Source organism: Blennius ocellaris, assembly GCF_963422515.1.
Source record: "Blennius ocellaris genome assembly, chromosome: 19".
Taxonomy (NCBI): Eukaryota; Metazoa; Chordata; class Actinopteri; order Blenniiformes; family Blenniidae; genus Blennius; species Blennius ocellaris.
The window spans coordinates 17,813,296-17,832,937 of record NC_137668.1 but is presented as its reverse complement, the minus strand read 5'-3'; the positions used below and the strand labels follow the sequence as shown (position 1 = coordinate 17,832,937).

At 43.8% G+C, this 19,642-nt stretch overlaps 1 protein-coding gene across 2 annotated transcripts; it reads left to right on the top strand.

Moving 5' to 3' along the window:
• Positions 1-8,513: 8,513 nt before the first annotated feature.
• On the top strand, positions 8,514-19,626 carry ankha (ANKH inorganic pyrophosphate transport regulator a). 2 transcript variants are annotated; one of them, XM_080515357.1, is made up of 12 exons: positions 8,514-9,376; positions 10,587-10,663; positions 10,938-11,056; positions 11,296-11,379; positions 11,516-11,686; positions 11,777-11,911; positions 12,606-12,698; positions 12,802-12,894; positions 16,973-17,102; positions 17,217-17,340; positions 17,477-17,576; positions 18,782-19,626. In XM_080515357.1, the coding sequence occupies exons 1-12, from the start codon at positions 9,249-9,251 to the stop codon at positions 18,920-18,922; spliced, it is 1,395 nt and encodes a 464-aa protein (XP_080371483.1). In that variant the 5' UTR covers positions 8,514-9,248; the 3' UTR covers positions 18,923-19,626. The 2 variants fall into 2 exon arrangements, with proteins under 2 accessions (XP_080371483.1, XP_080371482.1); XM_080515356.1 differs by having other exon boundaries at positions 10,447-10,663.
• The last annotated feature ends 16 nt before the right edge of the window (positions 19,627-19,642 follow it).

The following is a 19,642-nucleotide window of genomic DNA, read 5'->3' as shown; positions in this document are numbered from 1 at the left end:
CCAGGTCGGCGTTTTGCACCTTGAAAGACATTAAAATCATCAGAGGTATTTTTTTTGAGGAAGCGTTATTTTAGTTGCATGTGCACCTCTGCGAAATGCCAGACCTGCAGGGTGCGTTGTGTGTAATCTCACGTGCACAAGTTGTTCACGTAGAACCGTGTCCGCCGTGTAACGTCGTGGGTTTTGTGGTTGATCAGATTAGCGCCAATTAACTCCAGGAAGGAAGCAATTAAAGGAGCGAGACGGGCGCAGCAGATGGATGGAGGTGTCCTCTCCTGCAAAAGGAGTCGTAAGTGAGGGGAAGGAGATGGGCGGGCATAGAGCGCCCTCTGCTGTTCAAAAGGCTGCGGGTCTGCGCAGCAGCCAGGTGTGTGCAGCATCAATGCAGAGGTAAATAAAAACAAACAAAATACAAATCATGCACAAACTTAACAGGATATTTTTCGATTTTTATTTTTGGGGGCGTTTTTACAAGTTTTAGGGATTATTTGGGACTCTCAAACCCTCAGCAACAAAATAGTGTAACTCAGTGGGGTACTGGAGTGTTTGTAAAATCAAGGTTACTGGGTCACCTATTTAAACAAGTCTTAGAAATGCAGTGAAACACTACTTTTATAGTAACTACATTTATTTTTAGGATTTTCAAAATGTATTTTTTCCACAATCTGACGCCAATATTGATATTTCTTCACACCAAAGCTGAACTAGAAGCAAGATTCACACACAAAACATAGAAAATAACTGTTAAATAGAGGTACATGCATGTCAAGCATACAGCTATCAATGAATGTTTTAAAAGTAGTGAACTTGTAAAAGAGAAAATCCTGAAAGAATTTAAAAAAAAAAGTTTTGACATCCTTGACAGCAAAATGTTAGAACAAACTCCTTTGTGCAATTTTATATTCTAAAGGCACATTTTTGCATATTAATATATTTCTTACAATTATGTAGTCGTAATATTCCAAAGCCATTATGTCAAATACAACCGTCAAATCAGTCTGTGGTTTTAATAAAAAAAAAAGAAGAAGCACCATTTCACTTCTTGAAATAACACTTTAATGAACTTGCAGCAATCCATCCATCCACCCATCTCCTGCACTGCTTCATCAAGCTCTTGCTCCGGGGCAAATTAGAGTAACTAATTAGCCTCCAACATGCATGTTTGGACCGTGAAAAGACCTAAAAATACCTGAAGAAAACTCACACATTTTATATGTCATTTATTGTTGTTTGTTAGGCTTTTTAATTGAAAGTTATAGCCCGATGCACATGAATGCTATTTCTTTGTAATATTGACATTACTTGGGCTGTGATTCACTCAGGTAAAAAGGATTTCGAGCCGTCATGTTTGAAGCTCTTTTAAATCCACTGACCTGGGTATTTAATGTACTGTCATTTTTCTGAAACCTCTCTTGGTGTTTGATCTCCTGGCCGGGGAGCTGGATTGTGTGTGACATCAGTTCATATGGAGACTGACTCAGCCTTTGAGTAGGAAGTTTATCATTTCATGACATCCCATTTATACAACATATCCTCCATTACATACTTTCAAGACATTTCTCTTATTAAGATAACTTTTTGGGGATTTTTTTTAAGGTAATTTGAAGTCATGTAGGAAGGCCACAAAGAAAAACTAAAAACGTTCGAAGAAACTGCAAGAAGTGGACAAAAAGAGAGAAAAGAACACCAGAGGTACATTTCACGAGTTTCTCTTGTTATCAGAAATTGGAGGAGAAAATCCCCCCACTCTGAAATTGCATCCTCCTCTCTTTCTTCCTCACTAATTCCTCCATACTTTCTCTCACGCCTCTCCTTTCCCCTGCTGTAAGATGCTGTGTCGAGGATAGCAATCATAACCTCCAGATTCATGCGTTACGGTCACGGTGTTTATCGGCTCCGGATGTTTCTTGTGTTACTGTTTTTCAGAGCGCCCCGGGGACACAGAGGGAGCTTTGAGGCCGGCTGGCATCGGTTCCTCCGATAAGTGGAAGCTTAGGATGGGTTTGATTGTGGTGATTTTTCTTTCTGTCAGTTCAACTACATCTACCAGCCCTGTGTGACACAGTGTGGCTACAATAAACTGCAACCGGGACAAAGATTTTAATCTGGTCTGGATTGGGAAAACAAAAATAGATGGATAAATCTCTACATCTGATAAAAGTCAGAGGTCATTTCACAGCAGATGCATTTTGTCAGCACAAGATAAAAAACAAAAAAATCCAATAGCTTCAAGCAAGAGATGATTGTGAATCATTCTTTAGACTTAGTTTGTGTTCAAAGCATATTTGAATGGATCCTACAAGTGATTGGACCTCAGCTGAAAGCGTGAGCATTTGTTCCTCCAGAAGATAGTCCCTCAATGCCTCTTCTCAATGTCGTCACTCACAGTTTATCGTGCAGCACTGAGATTTATAACGGGCTGCAAAGCTCTCCCTCCCCACTGCTCACTCTGCGCACGTGTTGGCTGGCCGGCTCTACCTCTACAGACACATTCACTGGCTTGGTTTTATGGACAAGGCAATTCTTGGCTTACTGCCTCCGTACCTTTGCAGTTATATGACCCAAAAAAAACCCTAAAACAACTACAGTCTGCGATCCAAAGACTTATTTTTACTTACAACGTCAACTGTCCATATGGAATTGGGCAAAAATGCCTTCATGTGTTCTGCTCCATATTCATGGCATACTTTACAGAACGATCTTGAACTCGGAGCCGGTCAGTTTTGGGGCCCTTTTACAGCAGCTGGAAACAAAAAAGTCAGCATGTTCTTGTTTTACATAACTTATTTTAAACTATTTGATGCTTTTTATAATCTTTTTTTTTTTTTTTGTATCTTTCATATGCTTTGTGTCTGTATTTTTTTTTGTATTTCATGTATTTGTCTATTGCTATTTATTTGCTTTTAAGAACATTTCAGTATTACTGACACTGTAAATGTATTTAAGTACCTCAACCAGGACACACTTGCAAAAGAGATTATTCATCTCAAGGTGTTTCTTCTGATTTAATAAAGGCTAATGAAATTAATTAATTTGTTATGATGATGATGATGGTAAATAAAACTAACTAGTGAGTTATGTTTAGTAAAGTTAAGCTCTCATTAGAGGAGCAGGACAGAGAGAAACAGCAGCTCTGCAACTGTTTTCATGTGTGATGAATATAATGAGAAATTAGCTCACAGAAATGTCAGCAATCTCAAATATGTAATTGTTTTTTTTAATAATAGAAAACAGTTACCAGTGCTTTATTACCAAAACTTGTGATGTTACAATTTTGCAGTACTTTATGTTCTAACTTTTATTTGGGAATGACCAACGCTGCATATGAGTGACGATAGTAAACAAGTTTGAAATGGTTAATTATTCCATGCAGAAGATTTTATTGTCCATATCTCAGAAGTATGTGTGCTTTTGTATCTTTTGTAGAGAAATATTTCTGCTATTCTGATTTATATGTTAGACATTTTAGCTTCAACTCCTGTAAAGATATCGGGGAACTTAAAAAGTACCAAATTCATACAAATAATCCAGATTAAGGTCTTAATTATTAATCTATATGTAATAATATATCATGTTTAATAGGGAACATTTTATGCGGTTAGATTCTCTCTCCTTTAATCTCTTGGCTGTTTGAGTTAACAGTAATTACCTGCATTCTTTGCTTTTAAAGGCTTGGCCGAAGAAACTAAAGTGTTGCTTTACAGTTGGAACATATGTGTCTAATTTTTCAGCTTTTCGAAACACACAAACCCATATTTAGGCATGTTAAACATGCACAAATACACTTGTGAAATTGTTCCAATTCAAAGAAATTCTAAACTATTCAGTGTCACAGGATGTGCTCTCCTAATTTCAAGTCAGGACAAATTGCTTTTCTCCAATGGCACACTTTGTTCCTTCTTTTTTTTATAATTTCCATTGAATAAAGGGGCTGTGCAGACTTTGTGTAGCTGAGAAAAATAAACAGGCCTGTGGAAATGTGATGGTGTTTGACAGACCTGCGCACACAGCCGCAGTCAGAGCCTTTAATGAAGACGGAGGCAGACACACGGGCACAGGGGAGGAACACATCAGCAGACTCATATTGATAAATGGAGGGTGGATCTCCTTCTCATGCGGCCGGGACACGATTCAGCACGACACCTCTGAGCAGGGCAGGAAATCAATAGATGCTCAGCTCAGTGGCTGAGTGGAGGCTGCCAGCCAGGCAGCCAGCAATGAGACTGTGGCAGATGCGTTGGGCTACTCAAGAGCTGAATGTGTCATTAATTATTGACGGTGACATCGGGCGGATATTGACACAGGCGGCAGACGGATAAGCAACAGTGTGTTTGTGCAACAGAATCTCGGGTTGGGTTTCATTCCTCAAGTTTGATTTGTTTTAAAATGAGACAATGAGGCCAAGGACAGTGGGGTGATGAATTCTTCCACTTTGCCTTGACGCCAGCACACTGTGCAGCCGCAACAAAACAATACACCGCGGCTGCATGTCGACATGTGTATTGTATGTTCTCACAGTACTCACTGTCCCCCAATCCTGCCTTAGCAACACATTTCATCATCATCGCCGTATCCACACCGACACTGCCTCCTCACTCTTCATAACCTCCAAAGCAAACAATATGTCGGAGATATCAGGGGAAACACACAATAAAGGCATGCAATAACACATATTTTCGATATATTCAAACCCTGAAAGACCAGAACTCACTGAATTCAGCTGTTACGGTGTGAACAGAAACAAAATCAAGGAAAGCATTTGACTAACATTAGGTTGATTCACAGTTTCAAGTCAGAAGTAAACACAGTAAATATTAACATGAATTATTCACGCTCTTATCAGTGAGTGATTTGTGTCTCTGTTAGCTCTGCAATAATGGACTGGCAACCCTGAACTGGCACCAGACCCATCAGCAAGGAGAACGGATGAGTGAAGATGATCTAAGCTATACTGCACAATACATTTGTGCAATTTGAATAGAGTGTTAGGAGAAAGCTACTACAGTTAAAGTATAAGCCTGAACTGTAAAAGTGGAAAAACAACACCTAATACAATCAATCAAACCGAACCTCAGTAACATTCAGGGGAATTAATGGCGCAGCTCACTCCCTTGTGCTATACACATAAACAATGGGGACAAATGAGTCTTGAAAATTGTGACTGAGTGCAAATTATATCTGAAGACTTACCAGACATTTAAGATTAAATGCATATGCAAGTAGCACAAAAAGATTTGCAATTTCTAACTGCCGACGTTGGGCGTCGGTTTCTGACTGTGTCAGTTCAACCAGTCATAGCACATCCTCACAGTCTGTCTTGATATTAGTGGCTCAGTGTGTGTGTGTGAAGGGATGAATGTGACAATCAGTGCAAAGCTCTTTGACACCAAACATTGCTGCATAACTATCACTTTGTTGGAGGTTTCGCTTTTATTTGACACCCGTGTTGTCAGGTTTCAGGACGATAGCCGTTGAAGCTGAAGACAAAGAAAAAAAAGGAACAGGAAAGCGAATAGGACAGTGAGAAATGAGGAACAATCTTATTACCCTGCCTCGCTGGCAGGATGTGGAAAGTTTGAGTGAATAATAGACTGCAAGATTATTCCGATCATATTTTTCTTCTTGGCTTGGAACACATCATACTGTCATTCCTTGTGCACCTTAATGTTCTACGTGACTTATATGTGATGACTCATCTTCGAATGTCCCCTGTACACTCAACATCAGATGCTTTTTCATTCCTCTGCTTGAAAATAGACTTTGTCATGACCTTAATCACTATGTGTGGGTTTTTTTTATTTTTTATTGTATCTGCAGATGGAGACTTAGTGTAGCATGATAGGTTTGGGGGAAGTCGTGCCGTTTAGTCACACCAGCTCCATTTCAGAATGAGCTATACATTTATGTAAACGTGCATCATCCGCCGACCTTTGACGTTTTAATCTGATCTACGATCTTGTCTGATCAATCTGCTTCAAACTTCAAACTTTTTTTTAAATCTTTAATCAGTTAACCAGAAAGATTTACCGCAACCATAGAGCACATTTCAGAACCCAGTCAGAGAGGAATTTAATGAAGGTCAAACTTACCAGCATAATAACATACAAAGCAAGATTGAAAAAAACAAAAACATAATAATAACATGTTGTAATTTATAAGGTGAAAAGTACATCTACGTTGATAAAAGGACGACGAGACGATAAAGTTGGCAGCTGTTCTGATTTCCAGACTGCAGTGAGAGATCCTGTCCATTGTGAGGAAGATTTGTACCCATTTCAAAGAAAATGAAATCTTGCCTGGGTAATATGTCTTGCAAAAGGTTTCCCTCCTCGCCCCAGTGACTTCATTAGTTCATGGTGAAAACCAAAATCTTTTGGAAAGAGTGAAACTGAGCAAAATCACACTCATTTCACACCATTATGAGCAATAGCATGCAATGGATTTCTTAAACGATTTATGTAAAATAGCCTTACTGCAACACAACTAAGTGCTACTCACCTAAAATATGTAAGATTGACAATCACATACTAGATGCAATAAACAAACTGCCAATTGCACTTCAAGAAGGAAAGTGTAAGTTTACCAAATACAATTAAAAAGTTATAGGAACAATTGTCCCCCCCCCCAATAATATATTGTTTTCCTATATATTCACTTGAGGGAATCTAATTCAACTTTGAACAAAAGAAATCTGAAATTTAGAAAAGGAGTGATTTTATAAACATGTTTATCATTGGAGATATCTTAACATATTCAGAAATAAAACTCATGGCCCAGAGGAAGTTTCCGTGGGGATTTCCAATCTGCTGGTGTCACTACCAGTAGTCCACTTTACAAGTCCGTTGGCAGCCAAACCACCAAGAGCATTGCCCTCATGAAAGTAATAAAATCATAATATCTTCATTGCAAAAAGCCCCCCCCAAAAAAACAGCGGTGTCTTTTCAGTCAACATTACGCATTATGGGAGGATTTAATGCGGTTTGCACAGTTTCTCAGCTTGGTTAATTATGAATTAAAGTTGAAGACGGTGACCACAGGAATGTGATCTGTTAGGGTTATCCACAAAATAAGCTTTTATACTCAAACAAACGCTGCACAGCAGCGAATCCTGTTAGTTTCTGCAACCTGCAGCAAAGTAACCAAATAAGCAGTTTTTTTATACAGAAGTCATGAGACATTGTCTGCTGTGTGTGACTGTGTGTGTACATCACATCACTTTTAGTTGGATAGCGTTTCATTTAAAAAAATGCATGAATGGACGGATTAGGATGAGCACTAATCATAACCTATATTAATAATAAAATTGCTATAACTATCCCAAACCAGCATGGTAAAGAACACCACCAGAATCTGGTTCTGCAGACGTTCCTTTCAAGGGAGAAAGAAATATCTACACTGTAAAGCGGTTTGTTTCGTAGAGCGAACACAGAAATAACATTTCTCACCCTGGACCTTCAAAGTTAACTCATATTTCCACTGAAATCATTCATAGGTCTGTTGTAACAGGCAGCGACTGTGTGAGACGTTGCTATTGGCACTAGAAAGAAGGAGAAAACCTGCGCCCACTCAACTAAGTCACAATCCTCGTCCAATTGCAAAATTGTGGATTCCATCTGACCTCACCTTGTCTGTGTGTTCAATTGTCCTCGAGCCACTAAACTCCAGATGGCTCCAAATGCAGGTAGAGCAAAATACATGTCTGTCAGCCGTCACTACAGCTGAGTACATGGCTGAGATTGTAAAGTGCAATGGGACTGTCTAAGTCAAGTAGTGACAAAACAAATGTACTATATGAGTGGAATTAATGTATAATTATTATCATTATCATTGTTATTTAGTGAGTGCGCTCGCCTCACGGGTTCAAATGCTGGCTCGGGCCTTTCTGTGTGGAGTTTGAATGTTCTCCCTGTGCACATGCGGCTTTCCTCCAGGTACTACATTTTTCTCCGACAGTCCAAAACACAGGGTCTATGTGCCACATGTGGCCCCCGAGCTGCCTTCTTCTCGGCCCTCGGTAGAAGATAGAAGGTAAAAAAACAACAAAAAAAACACATTTGAACCCGATAGATGAAAAATGTGTTGCAAATAGCTCAGATTAGGAAAACTTAAGGCACACGTTTGTAAACAATAACAGAGTAATGAATAAAAAGGTGCCAAAATGCAACACTGAACTGATGTTGCACTGGATACTCTTTAAAAAAAATGTTTTAACCAAATGCACCATAAGCTTGACATCCTTAAATTGTTTATTTTTGAATCAATTGAGTTAATCTACAGTTATTCAGTCAACTCTTGTAGTTTCTGATGAAGAGGAGAGCATTTTGTGTCCCTCACTGAATGGAAGTGGACGAGCAGTTCCGAGTTCCTCCACTAGATGTCAGCATTTAACCAGTTATCGCTAAATCAGGGCTGGCCCGTTAAGCCCAATTTATAACAACAATGCTGTCCTCGGAGGAATGGCACACAAAGACAAGAAAACATCTTTTTTTGTTTTGTTTCAAACAACAGACTTTAAACACAAAGCCACTTGTGTTTTCTTCAGCTAGTTTCCAACTGCGGGGTTGTTTTTTTCTCCGATCGTGCTTGTCTTGTACAAATATTCCAGAAATGTGTGTGTAACGTGAAGCGCCTCCTGCGTGCTGCTGGTGTGGTGGATCCATCCTGTGATGTCACGCCGGGGATGTCAGGACTCAGGCCCATGTGCCCGGGGCGGCAGCAACAGTCTCGGGGAGCGTGAACGGCAGGCGGATCCACACACACGCACACACGCGCACACACACACACACACACACACACATACGCACACACACACATAGACACACACACAAACACACACACATATCCACGCCGTGCCACCGGTGACACAGCGGGGCGTCCTCCCAGCCAAACCCAGTGCTGTTTGAAGTCACCTTGCGTCCCCTCCCACCCAGCGACGATGATTTGCGGGGAAGATGCGCCGGTCTGGATTCTCCGTTGACCTTCGGATCCTGTCAGCAGCAGCAGCACCGGAGCTCCGCGAGCAACCGCCGCCGCTACAGGAGCGCCCCGGCTCCCGCCGCTGCCCCGCCGAGTAAAGAAGACGAAAAAAAAACCCAACCTAAACCCACCGCCCTCCTCCTCCTCCTCCTCCTCCTCCTCCTCTCCCCCGGCTGGATACACAGGTGCCCGGACTGTCCTCCTCCTCCTCCTCCTTCTCTTCCCGCCGCCAGCCGCTTGGTTCCCCCGTTAATCCCCGCGGACCGAGGCAGATGCCCCTCGCTCGGTCCTCCCGGCCTGTACTATGGTGGAGTTTCCATCCCTCAGCCCTTACTGGCCTCTCATCCGCTTTCTGGTTCCTCTGGCGATCACCAATATTGCCATCGACCTCGGGGAACAGGTAAGCCCTCCGCTCGGCGTCCCGTTAGCCGCGGCTAACGGGACGCCTTTTCTCTCATTTGTCGTTATTTAATCCGCCCGGCGGAGGAAGTGTGTGTGTGTGTGTGTGTGTCTCCCCTCCAGCATCTTTTATTCCCCCTCTTCCTCGTCACTGAAACTGATGTGTTCTTAGTCCAACATGGCCGGTTGATCTCGCGCTACAGCAGAAATCCACTCGGCTTCACATGTACATTATTGCGGAGCAGCGGCGGCAGAAGGCCCTTGTTTATTCCGCTTCTCGTTGCAGTAACGTCGAGCCGGCCGAGTGTCATTCACACCACAGCCTGTCAGTTTGTCAATAAGCCTGAAGCCACAGGCCCGATTGTGTGTTTTTTCTTTTTTTTTCTTTTGACTCTCCACGCGAGCTCAGGTTGAATTCAAACAGCCAGTGTTGACATTGTGTTTTTTATTCTTTCCTGCTTTGACATTTCCTGTCCCTCTCCTCTTTTCTCCCAGTGGATCTGAGCAGAGACAGAGGAGGAGGGGGAAAAAAACAAACACATGCAGGCTTGGAGATGTCAGGATTAAGCTTATGTAATGGCTCTGTTCGCTGGTATAAATAGACTCAGTCCTCCAAAAGGAAGGGGCCAGCTGTAGTAGGCTCGTTTTCTCAAGGCAATTGTTTTACAGTTGACTCTAGAAATGACACGGACACTGGCAAGGGCAAGGGAATGAAACATGCTTTCATAACTTTTTCTATTTTCTATGAACCCAAACTAAGTCAAATGGGATCCGCTATGGCAGGTTGTTGTTGTTGTTTTTTTTAAAATGTAATTACACTCTGAGTTTTGCACCAAGCCAAAGGTCCAGTTCTTTTATTGTGTCTATAAAGCACATTCACTTAAATGCGGGTTTTGGTGGAGCAGCAGTTACCATGTGGCCACAGATAAAGTTGGGCTAAGTCATGGTCATGTGGGCTTGGCCACTGCCATGTTCAACTTTTCTTTTCTTTTTTTTCTTTTTTAAATTCTTGTTCTTTTGTGCTGTCTCACCTCTTCCTCCCCTCTAAACATCCCGCAATCATTTTTCCAGGCCCTCAACCGGGGCATAGCCACAGTCAGAGAGGATGCAGTGGAAATGCTGGCCAGCTACGGCCTGGCCTACTCCCTCATGAAGTTCTTCACGGGGCCCATGAGTGACTTCAAGAATGTGGGTTTGGTGTTTGTCAACAGCAAGCGGGACCGCAGGAAGGCCGTGTTGTGCATGGTATCGGCCGGGGTCATCGCGTTCATCCTGCACATCTTGATAGGTTTGTGTTTTGGGAGGCTGGGGAGGGGGGGGGGGGTTAGTGCACGCACGAGGACAGAGTTAAGTCTAAACCGCATCCTGTGAATGTGAAGTTTTTTGGCATTTGTGGCGAAAGCCGAAAGTTTAATTTCCTGCCCATGGCTTGTTTTTGTTTTTCTCTGGAATGGGAGTGGAGGAGGGTGGTGGCGGTGGGATCACTGTCCAGACAGTTGGGCAGAAATCTTCTCTTTTTACCTCAACTCACCTGTGTTGTTTTTTTTTGTTTTGTTTTACAGCGTACACAGATTTAGGGTACTACATTATTAATAAGCTCCACTATGTGGATGAATCTGTGGGGCACAAGACGAGAAAGGCGTTCTTATACCTCGCCGCCTTCCCTTTGCTGGATGCGATGGTGAGTTGTTCTCTCTCTCTTTCTCTCTCTCTCTGGATTGAAACACACCTGACCTAGAAAAAGCTGTTGTTTTTTTTTAAATTTAATCCTGCTGGTTTTCAACTGATGGTGTGTACGCGGCCTCGCTTCCATCGCATCGTCCAGCTGTGAAGGAAGTGTCCTAAATGGAGCTTTTGTCTTTTGGCGTGCAGCTCTGTGTCTTGTGCCGACCGCTCTGTCCATTGTGTGTCTCTCCCAAGGCCTGGATCCACGCAGGAATCCTTCTCAAGCACAAGTACAGCGTCATCGTCGGCTCCGCCTCGATCTCTGATGTTGTGGCCCAGGTGACGAGATCCATCGCTTGCACGTCAAATCGAAGCCTTGTAAAATTGGGTTTCGTGAAGCTCTGTTTGGAAGTGGACTCCGCTGCGTTGTTTTCACCGTGTCCGTTCTCCCCCCCCCCCCCCCCCCCCCCTGCAGATTGTGTTTGTGGCCATTCTCCTCCACAGTAACTTGGAATGCGTGGAGCCGCTACTCATCCCGATCCTCTCCTTGTACATGGGTGCCTTGGTTCGATTCAGCATTGTCGGTTTGGGTTACTACTGTAACATTCACGACAACATCCCAGACTCCAGTGGACCTGACGTTGGGGTACGCGCCGCCGACTTCTCCCGGATATGAAGCAAAAACTCCCTGGAGATGAGCGTTGTATGTATTGACCGGCTGGGTTTTCCCCTCCAGGGTGATGCCACCATCAAAAAGATGCTGAGCTTCTGGTGGCCCCTGGCCCTCATTCTGGCCACTCAGCGCATTAGCCGACCCATCGTCAACCTCTTTGTGTCTCGCGACCTCAAGGGGACCAGTGACGCCACAGAGGTGGGTCCATCTGTCTATTAGTATTCATTTTAATCACAAAAGGTTTTTTTTTTTTTTCATGTGTGCTCTGTTTTTTATTTTTTATATTAATAAAGCCACTGCAATTGGCTTCATTATAAAACAAGTAGCATTACAGATATTACAGCGTATAAAAGTGGATTTTACAGCTCTCTCAGGCCGGTGGACTAATTTTTCCCTCAAGTTATTGCACACCAAGAGCCAGATGCTAACAAACTCTCTCTGGAGCGTTCTGGCTCTCACACAGAACCCCAACTACTAGAGACAATACAAAGCTGTTTACCAGAATCAACTGGAAATCGTTGACAACACTGGCTGCCAGTGGTTTGGGTGATTCACCGTGTACATGTGAAACTCAGGGCATGATTACACTGAGTGAAAACATTCCTATGTGGCTCCACAACCCCCCCCCCCCCCCACCCTGTGTAAAGCTTCACTTTTCCCGTTGTTCTTTAGGACACAATAACAAGCTCAAGGCGATTCTGCAATTATCAACTTTTGCAAAATAATGCCCGGCTCAAAAGGAAAAAAGCCAGAGACACACACACACACACACACACGTGGGCTATTGTTAGGCACTTGCCATTAATCTGGCCGAGCGCGGTTCCGAGTATTTTCAGCGTTCAAGCCGGCAGCGTGTTGATGACTTGGAGCCGCCGTGTCTTTGTCATTCCAGGCCGTGGCTGTGCTCACAGCGACATACCCCGTAGGTCACATGCCATACGGTTGGTTGACCGAACTGAGGGCTGTGTACCCTGCATTTGACAAGGTAAAAAAAAAAAAAATCACACTTTGTTTACCGTAGTACTCACAGCTGATGTTTGTTTTGTTTTGTTTACCCTGTGTCACTCATGAGCTTCTCTCATCAACAGAACAATCCCAGCAACAAGCTGAACATGGGCAGCGCCATCACCAAGTCGCATATTAAAAAGTTTACCTTCTGCTGTCTGGCACTGTCGCTCACGGTAAGAAGAGGAGTTTTATACAGGCATGTGATTTGACTGATGGCGCAATCAGAAAATATGGCTTGTCTTTATAGTCTTGTGTCCAAAAGGGCAGTTTTGTGTTCGACTTGAACATTTAGGCATTGGCTTGTTGAAAATACTTTTTGAATTGAATCATTTGAAGGTAAAAAACAAAAAACAAAACAAAAACAAAAACCATCCAGTTGTTTCTTGGCAGTCACTGCAGCCTCACGCTGTCACAGCTCATACATAGTTCGAGTGGTAAATCCCATAAAACTCCTTCCCACTCAAGCTGGTTTTTGTTTAGAGTGCAATGTGTCCTTCACTCCGCGTTGACCTTTCCCCCAGTTTAGTCGTCCAACTGGAGCCATACTTGGCAAACTATATTGTTTTTATGATGGAAAAAGTCCCTCTCTGCTGCAGACACCCACATTTCTAAAAGGAGCGTGAGGTTAGTCGGCCCAAAACACTTCACTCTGGTATGAAACCCTGTTCCCATTTCATCTCAATCCTGCTGCATCACAGATTAGGGGACGAGTCACTGGGCCAGCTTTCAATCCCAAGACTAACAGAACCGATCCCTTGTCGTGCACAAACACGTCGAGCGTAGTTTTAACCCGCAGCGCCCGAGGTAAGACCCCGTATGAATGTCATGTTTGTAATCCATTCTCAAAACTAGGGCAAACATGTGAAACCGACTTGGAAAAAAACAAAACAAAAACAGCCCACATGTTTCAGTTACTCCGTCATCCTTTCAGAGCCTCGTACAGTAACGCTCGGAGTTACTGGGGGGGGGGGGCTCTCGCGGACTCAATGTACTTTTTCTCTGCCATCCTGTCGCGGTTTCAGGTTGCAGGGAGAGACATTACAGTGGAATTTGCGAGGAGGCGAAGGGGCTTTTGTCCTTCTTCACACTCCCACCCCCGGCGTTCGGAGCTTATTAAAATAGGCATTCGCATAAAAACCTAACGGTTGATGCATTCCAAAAGCCACCTCGCAGGTACACACTTCTACTTAAGTAGTGAGCGCCGCTGTCGGCGAGGGGGTTTTGGCGAGCGACGGCGGCGGATCGTCCTATTTACTGTGCGTTCAGCGTCGACAGAGTGATTCAGAGTGAATCTTTGTCGGCAGCCTTTAACCCAGATTGCTGCTCGCGGAAGAAAAACAGGAAGTTTGCGGAAAAGGTTGGGTCTTTTAGAAAAAGGAGAAGGAGGAGGAGAGTGGCACACCAGATGTGAAATCCTGCAGTCGTAAACATGTGTGTATGTGTGTGTGTGTGTGCTAACGTGCCAAAAAAAAAGCGAGATACAGTTGGTAGGCATGTCTTTTTCGCAGTGTGGAAAACAAGTACTCATGCCCGGACTTGTTGTAATTACGGGCGGAGAGGAGGTAGCGCGGGGAAAACAGCAGTGGAGGTAGCCGAGGTGCCTCCCGACGAGGGCACTGAGTAACGCTCCGCAGCAAACACATTTTGATGAAAACAAGGCTGCCGGGGGGGGGGGGGGAGGGGCGGAGGCGCTGTACCTGGATGTCTCACCTTGTTTGGAGAAAACCACAGCCGAGTCAAGGGAGTCGGCGGTTTCACTTGAGCCAGACAAATTGCTCAGCACGTCCCTCCTGCTGCCAACGTAATGATAGTTGGTCAGGACTCGCCAAGTGAAATCATCCGTGACAAGTAAATCTCTTCATGCGTCTCGGCGAACGCAATCAAAATTCAGAACCCACATCAGAGGGCAAGTTTACAGTTCCTCGGTTATACAACGGAGGACATTGCGCGTTGTCACTTTTCCTTCCTTTCTTTACTGTTAACATACCAGACGAGTCAGTCTCAGCAGCGGGGGAATGTTCACATCGTTTGTATTCATTTAGCGCCGCGTTTTGGAGTTAAATCAACTGTATACGTTAAACAAATTTCCGTGTTTTTGGTGAGAAAGAGTCACATAAAGACGTACAGAGTTATTATTTGAAATACATGTGGGCAGAGGAAGGTCGGCAGGGTTAAGTGAGTGTCTTAACATCTTGACAGATTCAGCATATTGACACGTCAGAGGTTTTTTTGAATGTTGATACCCTGTGGAGCTTCTGCACAGGAACGGATCCCTGCAGCCTTATAGTATTTAAGCCAGGAAGCAGACAATTTACATTTTTTGCTTGTGTTTCCAGTTTTTCCTTAAAAACCAGTTTAGTTCTTTTTTTTTTGTCAAATATTTTTATTGGTTTTTACATTGGGAGGTACAGACACATGTAAAAACATACCAGATGTACAACAATGGTCATCTCTCAATGTAATTAAACTCGCTACACAGTTTAGTTCTTTAAGTAGAAATTCAACATACCTCTACAGGCAAGTCATCTACAGTTGTATTGAGTTTGCTTGCTATATCAATATTGGTTGAAGCTAAAGTTAGGTTTGTTTTCCATCGTCGTTATTCGTGAAGGATTCCAGGAAGAAGGCCATATCGGGTCAGAATTCTTCGTAATTCTTAATATTGATCTCAGACGTCACTGTCAATTTCATACAAATCAAAGTATTTCCTCCTGCAGAAAAGCATATTGTTGACATGTTTCACAAATCTGCCAACGCTGCAATTTGTGCCAAGTTACTAACATACCTGGCTCGGAGGATGCGCTCACACATGTCATGTTTGTTTTTGTCGAAGCAGAACTCTTTTTTTTTTTTTTTTTATGTTGCTGTGTCAATTAAGTCCACTGGAAGAAAAAGTTGTCGGGAGGCTTGCTACTATTTGGAATAAACTGAGCTGTGACCAATCGCAAAATCCTCCCTCAATATTCCAGCTTTTAGCCCTGAACACAGCCTTGGGTGTTCAGGTTGGGTTTTGTGAGAGAACTGGACATGATTTTACAAACTTTTCTCCAGTCGGGGTCAGACTGGAAGTGGACATGGCCAGATGCACTTCAGATCACTTATCCCGTCATCTTCCTGTGCCCTTTGGGTCAAAAGCTGTCAGGAGGTTCAACAAGCTGAGAAGAGTTGTGGCTGTGATGTTCCTTCTCATCGCTATTTACAGTTATAGTGGCCCGACTGGTTTTCAAACTCGTTTGAGTCAAGTGGTTGTTTTTTTGATGAGGGAATCTTGAAGCCCGACACGTCAATTCCATCACTTCACAACTACGGTCGGTTGTGTCCAACCGGAGACGGGCGTAGCGTGTTGTTGCCAGGTTACCGACTGACCAGAGGTCTGTTGCTCCTGTCCGGGCAAGCTGCTGCTCCCACACAACCGATTTTACTGGGAGGGAAATGTTATCAGGCTTCGCAATCACCCGTTGATGTGAAAAAGTATGCACGGAAGTGAGGGGGGAGAAATTAAAGCATGTTGGGACTGGAGGCTGGAGGCCCGGCGCCTCGAGACTGCTTGCTGCTTAATAAGGTTAATGGAGGAAAAAGCGCTGGGTGATAAATGATGATGAGCGACGTGGAATGACTGGTGATTGTGTGACGACGGCTGGACGGTCTAGGAAGCCATGCAGATGACCTTCGTCTCAATTGTTTTGGTAGCACTCATTTACTGCCACCTATCAAAAGTGAATGTGCTGCACACGTTTACATTAGTCAGCGTGTTTTTCCCAAAAACTGCTCCTGAAACCTGACACTATAATTATCCGTGTACAAGTCGAGTGCTTGTGGCTCTGCAGCCAAACTCGTGGTAACGTACAGTGACTTGTTGAATACAGTGTAGCAGTGAGAAAAGCAGCTTTTTTGGATCTCTAGTCTGAAGAGTTAAGAAATTCTCTTTATATGATTTTAAATATAGTGATGCTCTGCTTAACCCCCCCCCCACCCTCCCCTCATGCTGTGATCGCACGGTAATAGCCACGATCCGCCTTGTTAATGTTGCACTTGCCGCGGGGACGGCTTCTGGAAACGACAACATTGTCCGTTGTTCTTTTGCACGCGGCCTCGTTTTATGTGTAGCATCAAAGGCCCCCGGTTCAATCCCAAACCCCTTCAGCTAATGAACTAATGAAGTCTAATCAGGCGCGCCGGGCTGCTTTCTATTGTGATGCAGCGAGCGCACGAAGAATGACTCTGGTGGTCTTGTCGATTTTGTGCGTCCAGCTCTGTTTCGTGGTGTTTTGGACTCCTCATCTCTCGGAGAAGATCCTGGTTGACATCATTGGGGTGGAGAACGCGTTTGCCGAGCTGTGCATGGTCCCTCTGAGAATCTTCTCCTTTTTTCCTCTGCCAGGTGAGATCGCACCTTTTTGCGACGTGTTCCGACTTCCCGCCGCTGCTTTATTATGGGTACGGCTCAGACCAGTGGGGTGATGTTTCCACTTTGTGTGTGTGTGTGTGTTTGCAGTGACGGTCCGGGCTCATTTGACTGGGTGGCTCATGACCCTGAAAAAGACCTTTGTGCTGGCCCCCAGCTCGATTCTCCGCATCATTGTCCTCATCACCAGTCTAGTGGTGCTGCCTTATATGGGGTAAGTCAACACCTCAGAGAACACCGAGGCCTCGCACAGTTCACCGTCACCCGTCTGATGGCTCACTTGTTTTCACACATTCACACGTGAAGCCGTAAACGATCTGGCCCGAATGTAATCCAATCCTTTGTTTCAGAGTTCACGGGGCCACGCTCGGGGTGGGATCCCTCTTAGCTGGCTTCATAGGGGAGTCAACAATGGTTGCCATAGCAGCCTGCTACGTTTACCGACAACAGGTGAGAACACCTGGGCTGAGATCATGACAAACACCAGGACAGATGCCTTATGTTGTCTATTTTTCTGTTTTTTTTTAAAGTGGTATTTCGTCATGGTATGTTTTTTTTTTTTTTACTAATTATTATTGTCCGTCCCGAGTATGAAAAGGAGTCTCAGTAAGTATAATCCATCCATCCATACATCACCTGCAAGAAAAACATGGTCTGTCGGCTTTCTGCAAGGGTTGTTAATGTTCTGGAGGAGAAACCCAAAGGTCTCAATTATCACTCGCAAGTATCTCAATGAGAAAACAGAGTGCGGGCCAGCTTAGGTCAGTTCTGTACAAAGTGTCCATTGAGTCGGTCATATGACAGAAATATTCTCATTAAAAGGGTGGATTGATAGAACATGACCTTGTCCTCGCCGCGTGTATTCGGCCAGCAAACAGAATCATTTTTCAATCATTACTCATTTTATGATCAGTCTAAATTTTATGATCAGCTCTCGTCATGAAGTCTCTGTTATCATGTGTCCAGTCCAGGACTTTTAACCCCTTAACGTCCCTCATTTGCTGCCTTTATGTAAACCAAGTGTTGTGTTCTTCTGCATTTCGAGCAATGTATGAATGACTACACTTCTAACTGTATTTCTACAGAGTAGAGTTTCTATAAAACTATCTACTTTGCGTGTTCAAAAGAAAGAATTGAATACATGTCGCTATAGACTATAATGGGTTGAATAAAAAGATTTAAAATGTAAAGAAATTGACCTTATGTGTCACAAAATATCACTGAAAAATAATGGAAGGTGTGGTGCCCTATAGAAAAAAGCATTTTTTTTTCAATTGCTCAACTTTTCTGTTAGTTTCTAAAATAAATGTTTTACTTTTTAGAAAGTAGTTGTGTGTATATTACTAGTGAAAGGATCATAGTAAGCTGTTATCAAGTTTTGCAATCAAACTTCCTTCATAGTAATTTGCAAATTCCCCTCATATTTGCGTTCTCGTTGTCATATCTGACACAGGAGATGTGCTCATATGGCTCCACAATATTGTCCCTTCCTGTGTGGAAAGTTTTTTTTTCTCTTTGAATAAGACCCCATCTGTGTGTTTTCACGAGAGAAATTAAATTTGTACAGCTGTGATTCTTCCTGTTTCGTCATTAAAGGTTGCTTCTTCCTCATAGACTGTTCAGACACGTGTCTTTCTCCTCGTTCCCTCCTGCAGAAGAACAACGAGATGACCAATGAGTTGGTGGTGGAGGGCGAGGACGCCGCCCCCATGAGCGAGGTGTGTCCCCGGACGCCCATGGACGCGATCGAGGAGCTTCAGGAGGAGGAAGAGGAGGAGGAGGAGGAGCAGGAGTGAACTCTCTTTGAAGCCGGGGAGAGAAAATATGCCAAACTCTATTGTGGAACTTTTTGCTGAAGAGGAGCCCGCCGGGGGCCGTCACGGTGCAGGACAGGAGAGAGAACCTGAGCATGGTTTGGTTTCAGAGGCAGCCCCCCCTCCTCCCCTCCCCTCCCTCCCTCCCCCCCCCCAACAGACTGGAGGTCGCCTCCACGTCGACCCGCACATCATTAAAACGCACACTGTAAAGAAAGCCATGCACCTCAGTGTTCATTCATCTGTGTAAATACCGTCACGTCTTCCGACCTTCTCAAACATAGTTTTTTTTTTTTTTTTTTTGCAACATCGCATCTGCAGGTGTATTCACCATTTTTCATGTGTTTACTGGTAAACAGGGGGAAAAAATCGACACGGGAGAACTCTTCCTCCTCAGTGGCAAGGACCGACGCGTCTGTGGAGTGGTAGTGGAGTTGCCAAAATACATGATTTAATGTTCTTTTATCCAGTTTAAGCAGCAAGGCCTTGCTTGACTTCAAATATAGACACATTGTGGGACGTGTTGGGTTGTGCAATCGTATTTGACATACAACGGTGTACAGGATATTTGTTGTTTTATATAGGTAAAATGCATTATTGTATATTTAATTGCGGAGAGGGGTCAGGCATCCCTCGTGAAATCACAGCGTGTTACAGAAAAGTCACGATTGTTCACTTTCCATGCAGTCTGGGAGTCCATCC